At 47.2% G+C, this 17,252-nt stretch overlaps 1 protein-coding gene across 10 annotated transcripts in view; it reads left to right on the top strand.

Annotated features, from left to right (window-relative positions):
- The window catches only part of MYOCD (myocardin), a 254,736-nt gene that overhangs the window by 127,677 nt on the left and 109,807 nt on the right, over positions 1–17,252 (top strand). For all 10 annotated transcript variants that reach the window (XM_048075927.2, XM_066980000.1, XM_066979999.1 and 7 more), the window contains one exon: positions 10,131–10,360. In XM_048075927.2, the coding sequence (XP_047931884.1) occupies positions 10,213–10,360 (148 nt within the window). In that variant the 5' untranslated portion in view covers positions 10,131–10,212. The remainder of the gene's footprint in view (positions 1–10,130; positions 10,361–17,252) is intronic.

Below are 17,252 nucleotides of genomic sequence, written 5' to 3'. Positions count from 1 at the left end.
CACCATGTCATCATGAAGACCTGTCTGGATGTCACAGAACCACAGAATCACAGATTTGTAGGGGTTGGAAGGGACCTCAAGAGATCATCGGGTCCAACCCCCTGCCAAAACAGGTTCCTCAGAGCAGGCTGCCCAGGTAGGCATCCAGACGGGCCTTGAATATCTCCAGGGAAGGAGACCCCACAACCTCCCTGGGCAGCCTGTCCCAGTGCTCCCTCACCCTCACCGTGAAGTTCTTTCGCATGTTGGTGCGGAACTTCCTGTGATCCATTTTGTGGCCATTGCCCCTTGTCCTGTCCCCACAAACCACTGAAAGAGGTTGGCCAAATCCCTCTGTCTCCCACACTTAAGATATTTAAGATATGTTCTTGACATCCAGAAATTAAATTTTACTCGTATGGCTCATGTAGTCTCACTGTCCAGGCAGGCTCTGCTCATTTTTAAAACTTTCATTCTTTCACCCTTTGTGGATGACTCTGTTTTCCCCTTTTTTTCTCTGGAGTGTTTTCTGCGTGTGTCTGGAGCCGTGTCCCAGCATTGTCACCTCTATCCATTCCTTACACCACCATCCATCACTCACACCCCTCCTGTGGACGGATCCCATTAGCTGTTTTCTGGCTGCAGGGACATCTTTTCCCGGATGGTGCCAGAAGCTGGGGTTGCCAATACAGAGCCTGTGCCCAGTGGTGCCATAAGAGAAAGTGTTAAAACTTGAGCACTATTTACATAAAAGGGGGTTCCTCTCCATCCTGTCTCAGCACCTAATGAACCCACACTGGTGGGCTCTCCAAAGGGTCTTTCTGTTCCCACTGCTATTTGGAGCAAAGAAAGGCTTTTTTCCAAACTGTTGGGAATGGAGAGATTCCAAGAACAGATAGATCTGTGGGCTGGACACCCTGGGATAAGAACTGGAAGTGGTTCAGAGTGGCCACTGTTTCAGCTGATGTTTGACCTCTCCATTCAGGCCCACCACTTAGGGTCTCTTCATAGCCTGAGGCAAGAAATATGTGCTTTCAGGAGCAGATCACCTTTCTTGCTCTTCAGCTTACAGATAGGCACCATGACTGTGCCCTAGAAATGCCTGTTTCACTCTGGTGAATACAAAGGGAGTCACCTGAGACACACTGTTCTCAAGGCCCTGGATGTTTACTGGAGACTGCTGGTGCTCTGGGTCTGATCAGGAAGCTGGCAGTGGGCACCGTTTTGGATTTTGCACAGGCATCAGCTAAGGGATTTTGTATAGCATAGGCCTCCTCCCATTTCCACCAAGAAAGCTTGTTTAACAAAGGTTTCAAGCAGTTACCTCTTAGAAGGCTAATGCTGACCCAATATTTCTATAAAAAATCACAAGGTTTTGCAGAAGCAGCAGGCAGACATGAAAGCAGCAGTTGTTTGCCATTGCCTTTTTAAATTTCATCACTCAGAAATGTTCCCATGAAATCACCCCAGATCCCATCCCTGTTGCAGGCTTTGCTGGGCATGCCCACACTTCCCTTCTTTACAGGCACTTTGCGTGAAGGGGGAGGAGATACTGTTGCCTCAGTTCTGCAGCAATGCAAGCAGGAGCATAAGGAGGTCTGACAGATCTTTGGGAAGTCTTGCTGATCACAGAATCCCAGAATCCCAGAATGGACGAGGTTGGAAGGGACCTCTGAAGATCATCTAGTCCAACCCCCCTGCAGAGCAGGATCACCTAGTGCACCTTGTGCAGGATGGCACCCAGGCGGGTTTTGAACATCTCCAGAGAAGGAGACTCCACATCCTCTCTGGGCAGCCTGTTGTAGTGCTCTGTCACCCTCCCAGTAAAGAAGTGCCCCCTCACATTGAGCCTGAACCTCCTGTGCTTCAGTTTGTGCCCGCTGCCTCTCGTCCTGTCGCTGGGCACAACTGAAAAGAGACTGGCCCCATCCTCTCGACACCCTCCCCTCAGGTGTTTATATATACGTTACTGAGATCTCCCCTCGGTCTCCTCTTCTCCAGGCTAAACAGGCCCAGTTCTCTCAGCCTGTCCTTGTGCGACAGGCGCTCCAGTCCTCTCATCATCTTAGGAGCCCTCCTCCGAACTCACTCCGGTACTTCCATGTCCCTCTGGTGCTGGGGAGCCCAGAACTGGGCACAATGCTCCACGTGTGGCCTCAGCAGGGCCGAGCAGCTGGGGAGGATCGCCTCCCTTGAGCTGCTGGCAACACTCTTCCGAATGCAGCCCAGCATCCCCTCGGCCTTCTGGGCCACAAGGGCACATTGCTGCCTCCCTCCCGCTCTGCCTGCTGTCCACCAGGACGGCCAGGTCCCTCTCTGCAGAGCTGCTCTCCTGCAGGTCATTCCCAGCCTGTAATGGTGCTTGGGGTTATTCCTCCCTAGGTGCAGGACCCTGCACTTGCCCTTGTTGAACTTCATGAGGTTCCTCTTGGCCCAGCTCTCCAGCCTGTCGAGGTCCCTCTGAATGGTGCACAGCCCTCTGGGCTATCAGCCACTCCTCTGGGCTTTGTGTCATCAGCAGACTTGCTGAGGGTGCGCTCTGTTGCATCATCCAGGTTGTTGATGAGCAAGTTGAACAAGACTGGACCCAGTACTGACCCCTGGGGGACACTGCTAGCTTCAGGCCTCCAACTAGACTGCACCACCGAGCACAATCCTCTGAGCTCTGCCATCCAGCCAATTGACAATCCACCTCACTGTCCACTCATCTAGGCTGCACTTCCTGAGCTTGTCTATGAGGATGGTATGGGAGACAGTGTCAAAAGCCTTGCTGAAGTCATGGTACATCCACCACTCTCCCCTCATCCATCCAGCTAGTCATCTCATCATAGAAGGATATCAGATTGGTTAAACATGACTTCCCCTTGGTTAATCCATGCTGACTACTCCCAATCACCTTCTTATCCTCCATACGCTTGGAGATGACCCCCAGGATAAGTTGTTCCATCACCTTTCCAGGCTGACTGGCCTGTATTTGCGTGTCCTCCTTCTTGCCCTTTTTGAAGACTGGCATGATATTGGCTCTCTTCCAGTCCTCAGTCAGCTCTCCTGTTCTCCACGACCTTTCAAAGATGATGAAGAGTGGCCTAGCAATAACATTGGCCAGCTCCCTCAGCACCTCTGGGTGCATTTCATTGGGGCCCATGGATTTGTGGATGTCAAGTTTGCTTAAATGATCTCTGACCTGATCCTCTTCAACCAAGGGAAAGTCCTCCTTTCTCTGGACTTCCTCTCTTGTCTCCAGGGTCTGAGATTCCTGAGGGCTGATTTTAGCAGTAAAGACTGAAGCAAAAAAGGCATTCAGCAACTCTGCCTTCTCCATATCATTTGTCGTGAGGGCACCTGCCCCATTCAGCAACAGGCCAACATTTTCCCAGTCTTCCTTTTTCTGCTGATATATTTGAAGAAGCCCTTCGTGTTGTCCTTGATATCCATTTCCAGATTTAATTCTAACTGGGCCTTGGCCTTCCACGTCACATCCCTGCATACTCTGACAGTGTCCCTATATTCCTCCCAAGTGGTCTGTCCCTTTTTCCACATGCTGTAAACTTCCTTTTTCTGTCTGAGCTTCGCCAGGAGCTCCCTGCTCATCCATGCAGGTCTCCTGCTCCCTTTGCTTGCCTTCTTGCTAATACGGATGCACCGATCTTGAGCTTGGAGGAAGTGATATTTGAATACTGACCAGCTGGCTTGGACCCCTCTTCCTTCCAGGGTCCTAACCCATGGGATTCTTCCAAGTAGATCCCTGAAGAGGACAAAGTTTGCTCTCCTGAAGTCCAGGGTCACAATCCTACTTTTTGCCCTCCTCACAAGATCCCGAACTCACCAGTTGGTCACCCTCAGAGAGACACCTCTGCCAAAATGTCTCACTGGCTACATCACCGAGCCAGACTATTGCCCTGGCAGCCTCACTTTCCTCTAATGGTCACCACATGTCACTATATCAAACCATAGTCGTTCAGTCTAATTTTTACGGTTCTTTTCAATTCTGACATTTTCTACTTGTCTTTCCTTGTTACCACATTATGACAACACCTGCAATACTGGATATACTATGTCTTCTCCAAAAGAATAGATTAGCTTCTGGGTGCTACTACAATATAATAAATTTCCTTATACAGGGAGTCTTCATCCTAGGAAGGTCTTCTAGGTGCCAGAAATGTCCTGTGGAAATGGATGCACAAACCAGGGAATTATTTCTCAAGGAGTTCATGGCAGTGAATCTGTTCACTATGGATGCACACTACCTTTAAGATCAATTATTACAAAAGCATATCGTTTTTGTCGATCTGGTTCTGTCCCAGATATTCTCAGCATAGTTACGTAGCTGACAGAGATGTGGATCCTGGGAGGATCTGGGTTAATAACTCATTTCCTAATCACCACTTCCTCTGCTATTTTTCACCACTTAAAGCTTCATTCTATGAAAAATGAAGGATAAATCACTTCTTTTGAAAATAGCTTGAGGGGATGGGGCTGAGGGCAGAGCTGAGATGTTCTCCTGAGAACAGGCCCTATCTCTCATCATCTTCCACAGGCCAAAGGCCAGGAGCTGTCCTGAATGAAGACAGCTGCCACTTTCTATCAGAGGACTCTTTGCTGACGTCTCAGGCCACATAGCCTTTGGGCATCTTGGAGCAAATATCAACACTGGGAATTTGGAGGCTGGGAAGGAGATACTACCCTAAAATCTCTGGAGTGCAAAGAGTTGGCAAACTTTGCTGAGCGCGCGGGTTCATGGTGTGACCGAATACTAGGAAAATTTGCCTTGAGTGAAGATTTTATGGCATGTTTGCATGGCTTTGTTCACTGAGTCTTGGCGCTGGCTCCATGGAGGGATTGCACAAAAAGCTGCATAAAATAACTCATCAGTGGAGGGGGGTATCCAGGCTTGTGGCAGGTTTCTTTGGTTTGTTTTCCATTCACTGAGGAAGTCTCCTGGCTGCCTTTCCAGGCAGTCCTCCTTAGCAGCAGCTCCTTGCGTGGAAGATGAAGTGGCGAGCAGGTCACTTCTCCAGGGCATGGGAGGAATGTGCAGATCTGTGGGAAAGAGCCTGTAGGCTCCACACAATGCCACTGCACTCAGTTCCATCAGAGCACGGGGCTTTCTGCATCCTCAGGAGGCATGAGGCAGTTCACTGAGGGGAATCATCCAAAGGGGACAGCATCTGCAAGGAAAAGAGCAAAATAATAGCTATGGTACATTCCCTGGCAGCCCTGGGATGGTCTCAGAAGAGCAAAGGTCTCTTGTTGTTCAGGGTGTGGGGCTGACCGGTCAGAGTTGTCATCTTCCTTGCCAAACTTGACATGGCCCTAAGGAAGACCAGGCAGGGTTCCTGATGAAGCTTGTACGTAGTAGGGTTTGATCAGCATCTGCAATACAAAAGTGCAAACGTCCATGAAGCTTATGTTCACAGGAATCCAGAGCTACTCTTACTGTCTCAGCACTGTAAACATCAGCTAAAACACACAAAGTCCATGTTTAGTGAGATGGTTTTATCAGCAACATTCCTGCAAGCAGAAGTCCAGGGATACAAACACACCACAACAAACACGTGAAGAATTTGATAAGGTTGAACTGCATCTCCGAACAACTCTCTTCTGTTTTTTCTCTTTGGGTACTTAAAGATTTATGTTGAGTCAGGATTGCCTAAGAAGCACTTCACTTGCATTAGAGCCAAATGCATTTACTTCCACTTCAACATCTGATGGAGCAAACAGGAAAGCAGGCGAGGATTTAGATGGATGCAGTATCTGAGGATGTATAAGCTATGCTTGTTTCCATCTTGCATGCAGGAGGTGGCACAAGGGAAAAGGTGAGAAGGTATAAAGTGAACAAGATTGGATGTATGGGTCCAACTTGAACAGGGAGTACCTGGTCAGACCAACAACGCTATTAACATTGCATCACATAACATAAGGGAGGGGGACAGCCTCCTGAAAGTGTGATTCATCAAACCATTCCCAAAGGTAAGCAAAGTGTGTTTCAGGGTGTTGCACCTAAACTTATGCATGCTACAGGTAAGAGCCAGGTGTCTAAGCATGGATGTCTCATGCCTATAGAGATGTCCCAGATATGACAGATATTACTGTAGGGACATTCCATTTCCTTTTCTTCTCTCCCCCCCCCCCCCCCCCCCTCAAAATCTGTTTTACCCTTGATGTTTTAATTATTTTTTTTCTAAGAAGAGGTTACAGTTTTTAAAAGATTAAAATATTTTAAAATAATACTGTGAAAATTCACAAGTGACTTGCTCCCCTATTTTTATTTATCTTGTTTATTTTGCAATATCCTGGAGAATTCAACTTCTTATCCCAATTAGGGGTAAGGGAGAATTATAAAAATCACAAAAAGTTTTGCGGTGTGGGAAAATGGCTTCCTTCCAGCTCTGATAAACTTGGAGCAGCGTGCAGAGCCTGAGGTAACATGCATAGGTGGATGGTGTGCTTGAGCTCTTCCTCCAGTTAATGCTGGGTGATTTCACAATGGCACTTCTGCAACACCTGAGTAGTAGTAGGCACCCAGACTGGATGAGGGCAGTGACAGCTCCGGGCTTAGCCCTTTAGTTGAACAACTTTTGGCTGTGAGCATACCTGCAGGTTGTTCCAAAATGGAGGCCAGGAAAGGGAGGTCAGGAAACACTGCTGCATGGCCAGCCATGCCCCAGCTCTATGCCTCCATGCACACACATGTGCCTGTGCTGCACTTGCTTTGGTTTCTGGTCTCTGAACCTGCTCCTTTCCATGCAGCAATGTTCGTCCCCAGAGAGCAGGACAGCAGATCTCGGAGTCAAAAGAGTACATGGTGTCTGTGGGCATTGCAACAGCTGCCGGGGAGGTGGAGGAGCAGGGGAATGGGAGAAGGGCATTCTGGCTGGTTGTGCTGCTGCATTGCCTCCTCCTGCAAGAGTGGGAGGAAGGCTGTACCCCAGGGTGTCACAGCCACCTTGCAAGCCACTGATCCAGAGGCAGTCAGTTGCCTGAGGGACACAAGGCTCAGGCTCTGTCAGCGCTGAACTCAGCATCCATCTCCAGCCCTTGGGGATGGTGAAACTTCACTGGGAAGTGGCAGTGACATTCGAGCACTACCTCCTGCCAGGAAGTCTGTGCCTGTTCCTGAATGTTCATGCATGAGACAAAGTGTCTGGACATTGCGGATCTGCACCAGTCTACCCCAGGGAAAGATCTGGTCAGGGAGGCTGTTGTTGTGGTTCTCCCTCCCTGACCAGATTGACAAGGGTAGCTCTCCCTGAATTTAAGTGCCGAGGTCCCTGGAAAAGAGATGCAACCAAACCCCATCTGGGCCTTTATGGGCGCACAAGCACATGTAGTGGGAAGCAAAGCTGATCTTCCTCCATGCTACATTGCTCTCTGCACAGAAAGCAGGGAGGCTTGTAAACCAAGCCTCTGCTCCTGAGGATCTCCAGTGTCATACAAGGAAGCACCCACCAGCTACCATTGTAGCCTAGCTTTATGAATTTGATATTTATAGCCAGAGAGAGATGGGACACGGCCTGTACTGTGTATAGACTTGCAATTTATGTGTTGGCAGCAGTGGTTGATGGGAGATGTGCTTTGAGGCTCAAAAGTGTGCTTAAACTTTGTAAATACAATCAGTTCAGGCTGAAGTGAGTGAACAATGTGGAATGTTTTGAGGCCAAAATTGACTTCAGAAAAAAACACCATTGAGCCAGTGGTACTTGAGAGTGTTGTGAAAGCATGCATCTCCGGGGCCGCAGCGTGACCTCCTGGCTCAGACAGTAAGGACCCCAGTACAATCACTGCAAATTAAAATGTTGCGTATGCTCTGAGTGCAAAAAGATTGTACACAGTGCCTGTAAGAAGCCTTCCTGAAAGACTCTTGCCTCTGCTGGTGGTCTTGCAGTTTCAGCACTGGATGTCTGGCTCGCAATCTCTATTTTTCAAAAACATTAATAATCATAATCCATATAAAACTGTCATATTGGTTCAACATGTACGTCACCAAAGCCCTGACTAATTTATCAAAGATTTAGTGTTCATTTGAACAAAGTCTCATTTTTGTAAGCAGATGCAGTTTGCTGGATTGCCCTGTCATCACCCACTATTCCACTGGAAAGATGCATCGTATCAGCAACTTCTAAAAGTTAAAAAATGTACATTTTAAAATAGTAATGTAAACACTTATTGCATGTTCCATGTTAGCCATGAATTAAATAGAAAGCTTTGGAGATAATGCTGCTTGTTCAGAAGTGGGTCTACAGCCCTACAGCCACTGGTGGATGAATGTACAGCAGATTTGTTGACCGTAACAGTGGTGATTGCGCGGTGCACAGCACTGGTGTCACTAGAAAGGAGACCATAAGCTGCCCAAGGGAGCTAAAAAATGTTCAGGCAGAGATGTAATCTGAGGATGTCAGTTCAACGATTTGGTGTGCAACACAGCCCTAGCCGGTCTGGGTGTCTGCAGACCTGTTTCAATGGCATAGACCAGAGTAATATGCAGCATGTTGAGCATGTAAGATGGGAAAGAGCTGCAAAGACAAGTAGCGAAGGCAGTGGAGTGAAGCACAAAGAAGGGAGGAATTGCTGCAAAGGTTTTGCTCAGACTGACATACAGACACAGACTGAATTTTGATCAAGCATGGTTCTGCATTTTATTTCAGCGCACAGCCACCAGGGTTAGGTAAGGACACAGCCTCTCCCAGGGGGTGCATATGGGGACAGTTTATGACCCATCTGCAAAGTAATACAGAGACACAGGCAAACCTGGGACCTCCTTCCTGAACACTGCATGGGTACCCCACATGATATCTCTCCCGGCAAAGAAATGCAACACAAAGCAGGACAGAGGGACACAGTATGTGACCTGCTGCCAGTGGGACATGGCCAGGGGGCAGTGGTGGGCAGTGAGATGGATGGGAATGAGAAAGCAGATGGCAAATTCTGTGCTGGTGCAGAGTAGGAAGAGGGGTGTGAGAAAGTCCTGGCATGGGTAGCATGGAGGAGATGGTATCGTATACAATGCACTATTCTTATTTCCATATACAGTAAATTGGTAAGTTTTTTTGTATTAAATCAGATTTTATCACTGAATCAATCTTGCACTTTTCTATTCTTGTTCTCTACAAATGACCTTTTTTAGCTCTCCTCAGTTCTTTCCTGATGGGACTCATTAGGAACTGGTGCTGATTTTTACAGGCATTCACTTTCACTTAGCATCTGGAGAATTTTTTTGGACAAAACACTTTGTTGAAATGGTCCTTGCAGCCTTCTGCTGCTGTGCTTAGTATCAGCAGCTCCTCTTGGGTCGTGTGCCTACATCCCACAAAGACATTTGGCATGAGTTGTATCCTTCCACTCCCACTCTCCAGTGAGATATAAGTGTCATCAAGGGAAGCACCTCTTTCCCTAGATGTTTTGTAGAAGTGAAACCTGAATTTATAGAATTTCCTGTGAGTTTTCCTGATGTATTTTGACTGAACTCCATATAAAACTCAGAGTAGAACAACGTAGTAAACAAACAACTCTTCTCATCTTTCAAGAACTCTCAAAAAATTTTACCTAATCTGGTGAAATTCTTCATAAAGGCTTTAACTCTACTGTGTGTGTTAATCACAACTTTGATGTCAAATAGTAGTTTTGGATGCATGCTTTACTAAGCAGGGTGTTTGTACACTTTCTGGAACGAAGGCTAGCTGCTGCTTGCTATTGATCATTTGCTATCTGTATCACGCAGTTAGCAGCCTATTCTGTGTTGTGTGCAATTATTTCCATTAGCTGGTTTGCTCAGCTAGCCAGAGCCTTACGTAAAGAAATGTTGTTCTCCATTTGTAGATCTGCTCTGCATTTCTAACTGTTCAGGAGCTCTCTTATTTGGGTGCCCCATGGCTGCGTTTTTTCATAACACCCTTGGCTTTCTGAAGATATTCTGTGCTTATGGGTGAAAATTCTCCCATCAAAGCAGCCAGGGATGCAGACCCAGCGGACAAGGTGGGCAGGATCATACAGGCAATAATGAATCCTGAAGTCTTCCCCTGAAATGTTTCTAACGCATGACAACAGATGGAATAATTGTTTGTGGTCTGACTGCTTTACAAATGCCAGTATTCGTTTACTGTTACAAGGACTGACTGGAGAATTTGTTCTTACCTGCTCCTCTTCTCTTTCAGGGGTCACTTTGGTGTCTGGTTCTCTACTTGAGCATCCAAAGTGGATCAGCCAGAATCTGGATCGGTCCCTGCAGGCACGGTGATGAATGGTGTGATCAAACAGGATTGCTCGGACCATAAAAGTGCACCAAGTGGAAATGAAGAGGAAAAGGCACCCAAAGAGAAGGCTATCAGTGAAGTGAGAGATGGCACCAAGCTCCAGCCACCACCCTTTGCAGAGCGGAAGAACGGTGAGTACCTCTCCCAGTGTTGTCAAGAGAGGGAAAGTGAGTGTGCACAGACTGGATAAATGCTGATTTAGCATCTCTTACATGTGCTGGGTTGTGGCTCATCATTATTCTTATGTGTGGGGTTTTTGAAGGTATTTCTGGTGGCAATATTTTAAGACTTAATGGAAGCTCAATATTTCTGTGTAGGCTTAAGTGCTCTTGTCAGACTTGAGGCAGTTGCTATGTGCTTTGCAATCCAAGTGTTTGGTATAATTTGGGGCTGAAATGTAACATTTCAAGGTCTTAGGAAGAAACTGGTGTTCTGATGGTAGTAATGGGATTTGTTGGGGAATAAGTGTGATGCAAGGTTGGTCAGTGGGGAAGTGGAGTGGGTATTTTGTTTGCAAACGCACTGATAGACTTGTTCCACTCTCAAAGAGCACTGAATGCTTGAGATAATCTTGTCTTCAGCAAAATTGCTTCAGATCAATGTAACAGAGAGCAGACATTCGCCTGGGCCTCTGAAAGGATCATTTGTGGTTCTTTGGCCATGGGTCCAGAAACTAGTCTTGTTGGCAGATGCTGATCCAGGTTTCAGTGGAGATCTGTTGGAAGAAGGCTGATAGACAGAAAAAAATACAATTCAGCCTAGGCAAAGCATGCTCGGGCTGAGTTGCTGTTTGCTATTTCTTTCAGGCAAGAGTATAATATATGAAATGAAGAAAATTTCTTTTGTGCACTCTAAGGCTTTCAACATGAAGTGTTCAAAATATCACACAATGTGAAAGTGCAGCTCGAAGGCACTATTTTTGCTTTGCATCTTTGATTGTTTGCATTATTGTACAGGACCCAATTTTTCTCAATCACTATAAATCATAAATAATCCAAATGATGTCATCATGGCAATGTACTGGTGTCAGACTGGAAAAACACAGCAGAGAATCAGGCCCAGAGTCTGTCCATAGTCAGATTCAGTCACACCAGTGAGAGCACTTTTTTTCTGCTGTCCCAGATATCAAAGTATATTTATGATAACATGATACCAAAGGGAAAGAAAGATGGCACACGGACCTTCACATTTCCTCTATAGCTTTCCAATTCTTATTTTTTGCAACCATTTTCCTACATGTTTTTTTGTCACAGAAAAAGCAGAGAAAGACCATCTCCAGGTGCCCAAAGGCAAAAGCCACCTCTGAACATGACCAGCAGATACACAGACACCGACACTGACTGTGCTAAGCCCTGCAGGGCTGCAGGCAGTCACCTCGCAGCTGACCCTGTGTTGGAGGCTCATGCCCTGCGTGGCCATCAGCTTGGTGGTCCACCAGGTCATGGCTCCACCCCTGCAGCCCCTCTACACAGGGCTGTTTGCAAAGTCTCAAAGTGAGAAGAACCCCCACAGTCTGGGCATTTCTCCAGCCCTTTGCTCTCCTCCTTTTGCTGCTTTTCCCTTTCCTTCACACCTTTAGACAGTGTAAGGGCTCAGATCTTCCTGCTGGCCTTGCTCAGGAACAGCTGTCTTCCTTCATCTCACATCATCTCAGGAGCTGGTGGGCCTGCCAAGTGTCACGCATCTCATGTGGCGCCCAGGCCTGCCTTTGATGTCACGTTCTCTGGTGTGACAGCTCCTGCTGGGCTGGCGGAGCAGCCTGAGGAGTGCCCAGCTGGAGAGCAAAGAAGGAGGGTGGCACCCCCCAGCCCTACAGGCGACCCTCCACAGCAGGACACTGCAGTCACCTCCCATTGCCTTGTAAGCCACCACAGAGTCCTGAAGCAGATTTGTCCCATCAAGACAGGGCCTCCTTATCCAACTCAGTGCCTTTCATAAGGTTACCACAGCAGGGAATTTCTACCCTGTGCCCCACTGTGGGATGGAGGGTTAGTATTTGGGATTGCTGTGGGGAAAAGGGAACATGTCACTGTCTCCTTTCTTCCCAGTCCCATGAAGGGCATCTGTACAGGTGTATTTACCAATCTTGCCCTCATCCTCCAGCCCACAAACACAAGGAGGAGAGCAGCAGGAGGGAGCAGGGCTCCACCATCCAAGACTGTGCTACTGAAGGAGGCAGTGGCTGAGAATGAGGTTGGGGAAAGACGTGCAACTGCCATCTGTTGTCATCAGGGGCCTGCCAGGGCATGTAAGGCCTCCTGGACCCAGCTAGTGGCATGCCAGGACTGCTTATAATGTTTTATTTCAAGAAGAAACAAGTGCAATGAATGTGATCCCCTCCTCCTGCCCTGCTACATCCCATCTCCTAAGGGGACAGGGTGTTCCATGCTCTTCCCAGCAGAGCCCTCCAGCTGGTGATCTGTGGTTGTTCAGTGAGGCTTGGACAGACACCCATTCATCAAGGGCACAGCTCCTCTGAGAGGACTAGCTCCTGCTTCAGTCTGAACTTTCAAACCACAGTCTTTATTTGATTTAACTTTGATTTAATAAAAACAGCCTAGCTAGAATATTTTTAAATAGAAAAATAGTCTTTTAAACTCTTGTATTATTCAGAAATGGCTGAGGGGATTTCATTTAAATTTGTAAAAATAAATCACCTTTGAGCAAGCAGAAAGCCCATCCAGCAGAACCTACAAAAACCCGGGACTGGATGCGTAGGCCCAGGACAATGGAGACTGGTAACCCTACACTCAGCAGGAATCCTGACATGTGTCTGCCCAGTTCTACCCCCAATCCCTGTCCCTTTTCTACCTCTGGGAAAATACATTGTCAGGCTGCCCTTTTTTTGTGACATACCAAAACTGCACCCAAAACCACAGACCACAGTGTTTAAATGCTCAATGGCATCTCCTCCTCCTAAGTTCTGGTCCACACTGGCCTGAACTGAGCAGAGCTGTGAACTGCTGTTTTAGAAGACCCTAAGGCAAACATGACTGTGGGCCTTCCTAAAGTCACTAGTGACACTGGGTTTAGAGACAAGCTATGCCTCGACCTCCCACCCTAGCCACTGTGTATGCACCTTGACTGAATACTGGACCTATGGGCTCTTGCACTTTTGCCTTTCCAGGGCAGGCATTTAAGAGCTCAACAAGGTGTCTTCACCCTCAGGAAATGCTCCACCCAGCCTCAGTAATAAACCAAGCTGCACACTGGTGGGATAACAGTGCCTGACAACACCTTAAGCAGCTTCAGGATCCATAAACTGCATCTCTTTTCCCGGTCTACCTAAAACCTCCTCAGATCTTGACACCAAGCCAGTGGTAACACTTTAAAGAATCAGTGCTCCCAGGGTCATTTTCTTCAGCTGGTAATAACTTCCCTTCCCTTCCCTTCCCTTCCCTTCCCTTCCCTTCCCTTCCCTTCCCTTCCCTTCCCTTCCCTTCCCTTCCCTTCCCTTCCCTTCCCTTCCCTTCCCTTCCCTTCCCTTCCCTTCCCTTCCCTTCCCTTCCCTTCCCTTCCCTTCCCTTCCCTTCCCTTCCCTTCCCTTCCCTTCCCTTCCCTTCCCTTCCCTTCCCTTCCCTTCCCTTCCCTTCCCTTCCCTTCCTTCCCTTCCCTTCCCTTCCCTTCCCTTCCCTTCCCTTCCCTTCCCTTCCCTTCCCTTCCCTTCCCTTCCCTTCCCTTCCCTTCCCTTCCTTCCCTTCCCTTCCCTTCCCTTCCCTTCCCTTCCCTTCCCTTCCCTTCCCTTCCCTTCCCTTCCCTTCCCTTCCCTTCCCTTCCCTTCCCTTCCCTTCCCTTCCCTTCCCTTCCCTTCCCTTCCCTTCCCTTCCCTTCCCTTCCCTTCCCCCTTCCCTTCCCCTTCCCTTCCCTTCCCTTCCCTTCCCTTCCCTTCCCTTCCCTTCCCTTCCCTTCCCTTCCCTTCCCTTCCCTTCCCTTCCCTCCTCATCCCATCATGCAGCACACCTGTTCTTTACCTGTAAAATGTATTTACTTTTATTTAAAAGTAAAATGTATTTAAGTTGAAGAGTTATCTAAATGTGAGGCCTATCTGATCTGTTGAGGTTTTCTCTGCCTCATGAAACCTGCTCAGGATGGGCTCAGTCACCTCTGAAGGGTTCCCCTTCTCTTGGATGACTATTGAACTTTAAATGACCATATCTGACTGAGACGTGTTAGGGAAGGGATTCATTTTACCCATTTGTGTCTCCAAGTTTATCCATACGCATCTCCAAGTTTGGGTGTCAGAGGTTACATGGCAGGTCATGGATCCAGTCCATAGGCATGTGGCCAGAGGCCACTAACTAGAAAGTTGCATGAGATTGACCCCATCTCCAGTATTTAGACAGTTGCATTTAAGAGAGCTGAAGAGTTCCTCTGGTGCCTACTCTGGTTCACCAGCATGTTTGCTAACTGCTCATAATGATTCCACATAGGTTTCCCATTGCTGATTTTGGAAAATAATGTAGTTAAACTCATTTGTTTATTTGTATAGTGAAAAAGACCCTCTGACCACCAGCTCCTTTAGCCCCTTGCTACAAAGAGAAGGATTTTCAAGGGCCCATCTGGTTTGCATTTAATGTAATGTGCAGGAAGGTTGCTCATTTTCAGGGACCGTGTTCGTAAGTAGTAGATTGTACAACAGTTTATTACACGAATGGAGCTTTTTATTGCTGGGCTTTGTTGGGCTGCCAGTTAGGCTAAAAATAAAATAAAATAAAAGAAAGAAAGAAAGAAAGAAAGAAAGAAAGAAAGAAAGAAAGAAAGAAAGAAAGAAAGAAAGAAAGAAAGAAAGAAAGAAAGAAAGAAAGAAAGAAAGAAAAAATAACGTGCTTCCTAGTCCCTATCAAGGAAAATTAGAGAGCATTAAATGCTGTTCAAACTATCAGCCATTGGTGAGCTGGTAATCAAATCCAGAAAGGCTGGTGGGAGGTCAAGACTTCTTTGCTCTTAATGTTTCTGAATCAACAACTGTTATGAAAGACATGTAAGTGAAATAAAAATACAAGAGAGAGAGAGATTTTGATCCAGAAGTCATCACAACATCACAGTGCATAGGCCAGAAGAAGCAAGATACCTACAGTTTTGGGGGAGAAAACCCTAAATAGTCTTCTCTCAGCTCTTGTGGTGAGCATGTGTTTTAGTTTAATTCTATATTGGAAAGGTTATTAAATTACTATCTAGTCCCAAACAAAATCTAGCCTTTGTTCCACATAGCCAGGTACGAGGTGTATCTACAGGAAGATTTTCCAAATTACCTTTGGATCCAAATCAAATAAATATTGCAAACATTGTATTGAACCCAGGTGATATCTAATCCTCAATGAAATATCAGCCTGCAGCTTTGAACCGCACAGCCCAGCTTTAATGCCACTTAAATCAGAATGCAAGAACTAAAAGAATTCCAGGAATCCAATGATATAAACTGTATTTTTAGAGCTGTGAGTGACTTGTGAGAGTGAAACATTGCAGTGACTAAAGATAGCATAAGCAAGGTTTTCCATGATTTATCTCAAGAACGTTCACAGTAAGTTAAAGTCATTGGATGTTGTGGTAGCAGCACCTACATGTTGGCGTGGTTTCAGGACAAGCCATTCATAACATATTTGTCACAAAGCAAAATTTCCATAACAGAACTCTGAGCTGCCTCTCACTTGCACAAGCACCACAAATATCACTTTTCTATTAAGCCACTAAGAGGTTCATTTGTTTCCTAGGATCTGTTTTTTCCTTTAGTACAGTCAGTTGGGAACCCACCTGCTTGCACACTTCAAAAGTCTCCCATTTTTCTCTGTCTGGATGAGTGATCAAAGCAGCAGCAACAGAGGAGGGGGACCCTGCCTTGGACCCAACTAGTCATCCCGCTCTGTTCCCTGCTGGCCACCTGAAGTTTAGTTATCACTTTAATAGGAGTTCATTGAATGACCCATCATTTCTTCTTGGGGGGGGGGGGGGGGGGGGGGGGGTGTCTGCATTGCTTTGTGCACCCAGAGGTTGGGTAAGACTTTTTTTTTTTTTTTTTTTTTTTTTTGCTGAGACTCATGTCTGCAGGAGTCATTTTAAGGATAAAGTCATGGCAAACATTTCCTGACACCTCACGATCAGCATTGCTCTTGGCTCCTGGCCCTTGATAGCTGCAGTTTGCAAGGGTAAAGGAGAAGGCTGCACTGCAGAACTGTTTTCTCCTAGCTTCTAACACTCTGTGATGCATGCAGACATGGCTCACCCCACAAAGCACTCATCTCACAGGCAGGTGAGTCTTTGTATCCTGCAGCCACATGCTTGGTAGACTGGGCATCACCTTGAGTCTTGTTTTCTAATGTGTCAAGTCCTCGGTTCAGCTTCCAGTACAGAAACCCACTGGAAATGGAGGGGCCCTGGTCATGCTCCCCAGGCAGGGCTCCCTTCTCTGCTGGGTGGGGACATCATGTGCAGGGTAAGGAGGGTGGCTGGGGGACTGGAGTCAGTTCCCTTCTGCCCCATCCTTCAGCTAGACCTGCTCTCAGTTGCATGGTGTCCCTGAACAGCTGCCCGGTCTCTACCCAAAACCAAGGCTATGTCCAATGCCTATATGTCCCTCTGTCCCTCCCCACCCCAACCCCCAGTGGAGTTAATGTGTGAGTCACTCTCATTTCTGGGTTTCTTTTTCAGGTGTCTTTTGAGATGTTTCTGAGAAGGATTGTCATCTCATTATGTGCCAAAGCTGCTTCTTTATTTCCTCTTCCAGAAACCAAACTGAAATTGGGACAGCCATTTGTCATGACCTTTGTTGTTGTCCCATCTCCCCTGACCTGCTCATCAGGGATGTGCTTTGAACCAGCCCTGGCAATGTTTGAGTGATCCCATCTTGTCAGTTATCACAGCCTAGGTGTTGCAAAGAACAGTGGTGCTGAGGCCTAACGGCCCCTCTGTTGTATTCAATGGACCATTCTTGGGGTGAGGCTGCAGTCTCTGCCTGAGTCAGGACCATTGCTCAGCACCCAGCAGGACTGAGTCCCCCAGGTACAGAGTCTCCTCACACCCCCCTCA

Source organism: Anser cygnoides, chromosome 19 (genome assembly GCF_040182565.1).
Source record: "Anser cygnoides isolate HZ-2024a breed goose chromosome 19, Taihu_goose_T2T_genome, whole genome shotgun sequence".
NCBI lineage: Eukaryota > Metazoa > Chordata > Aves > Anseriformes > Anatidae > Anser > Anser cygnoides.
This window is presented reverse-complemented; position numbering and strand designations above follow the sequence as displayed.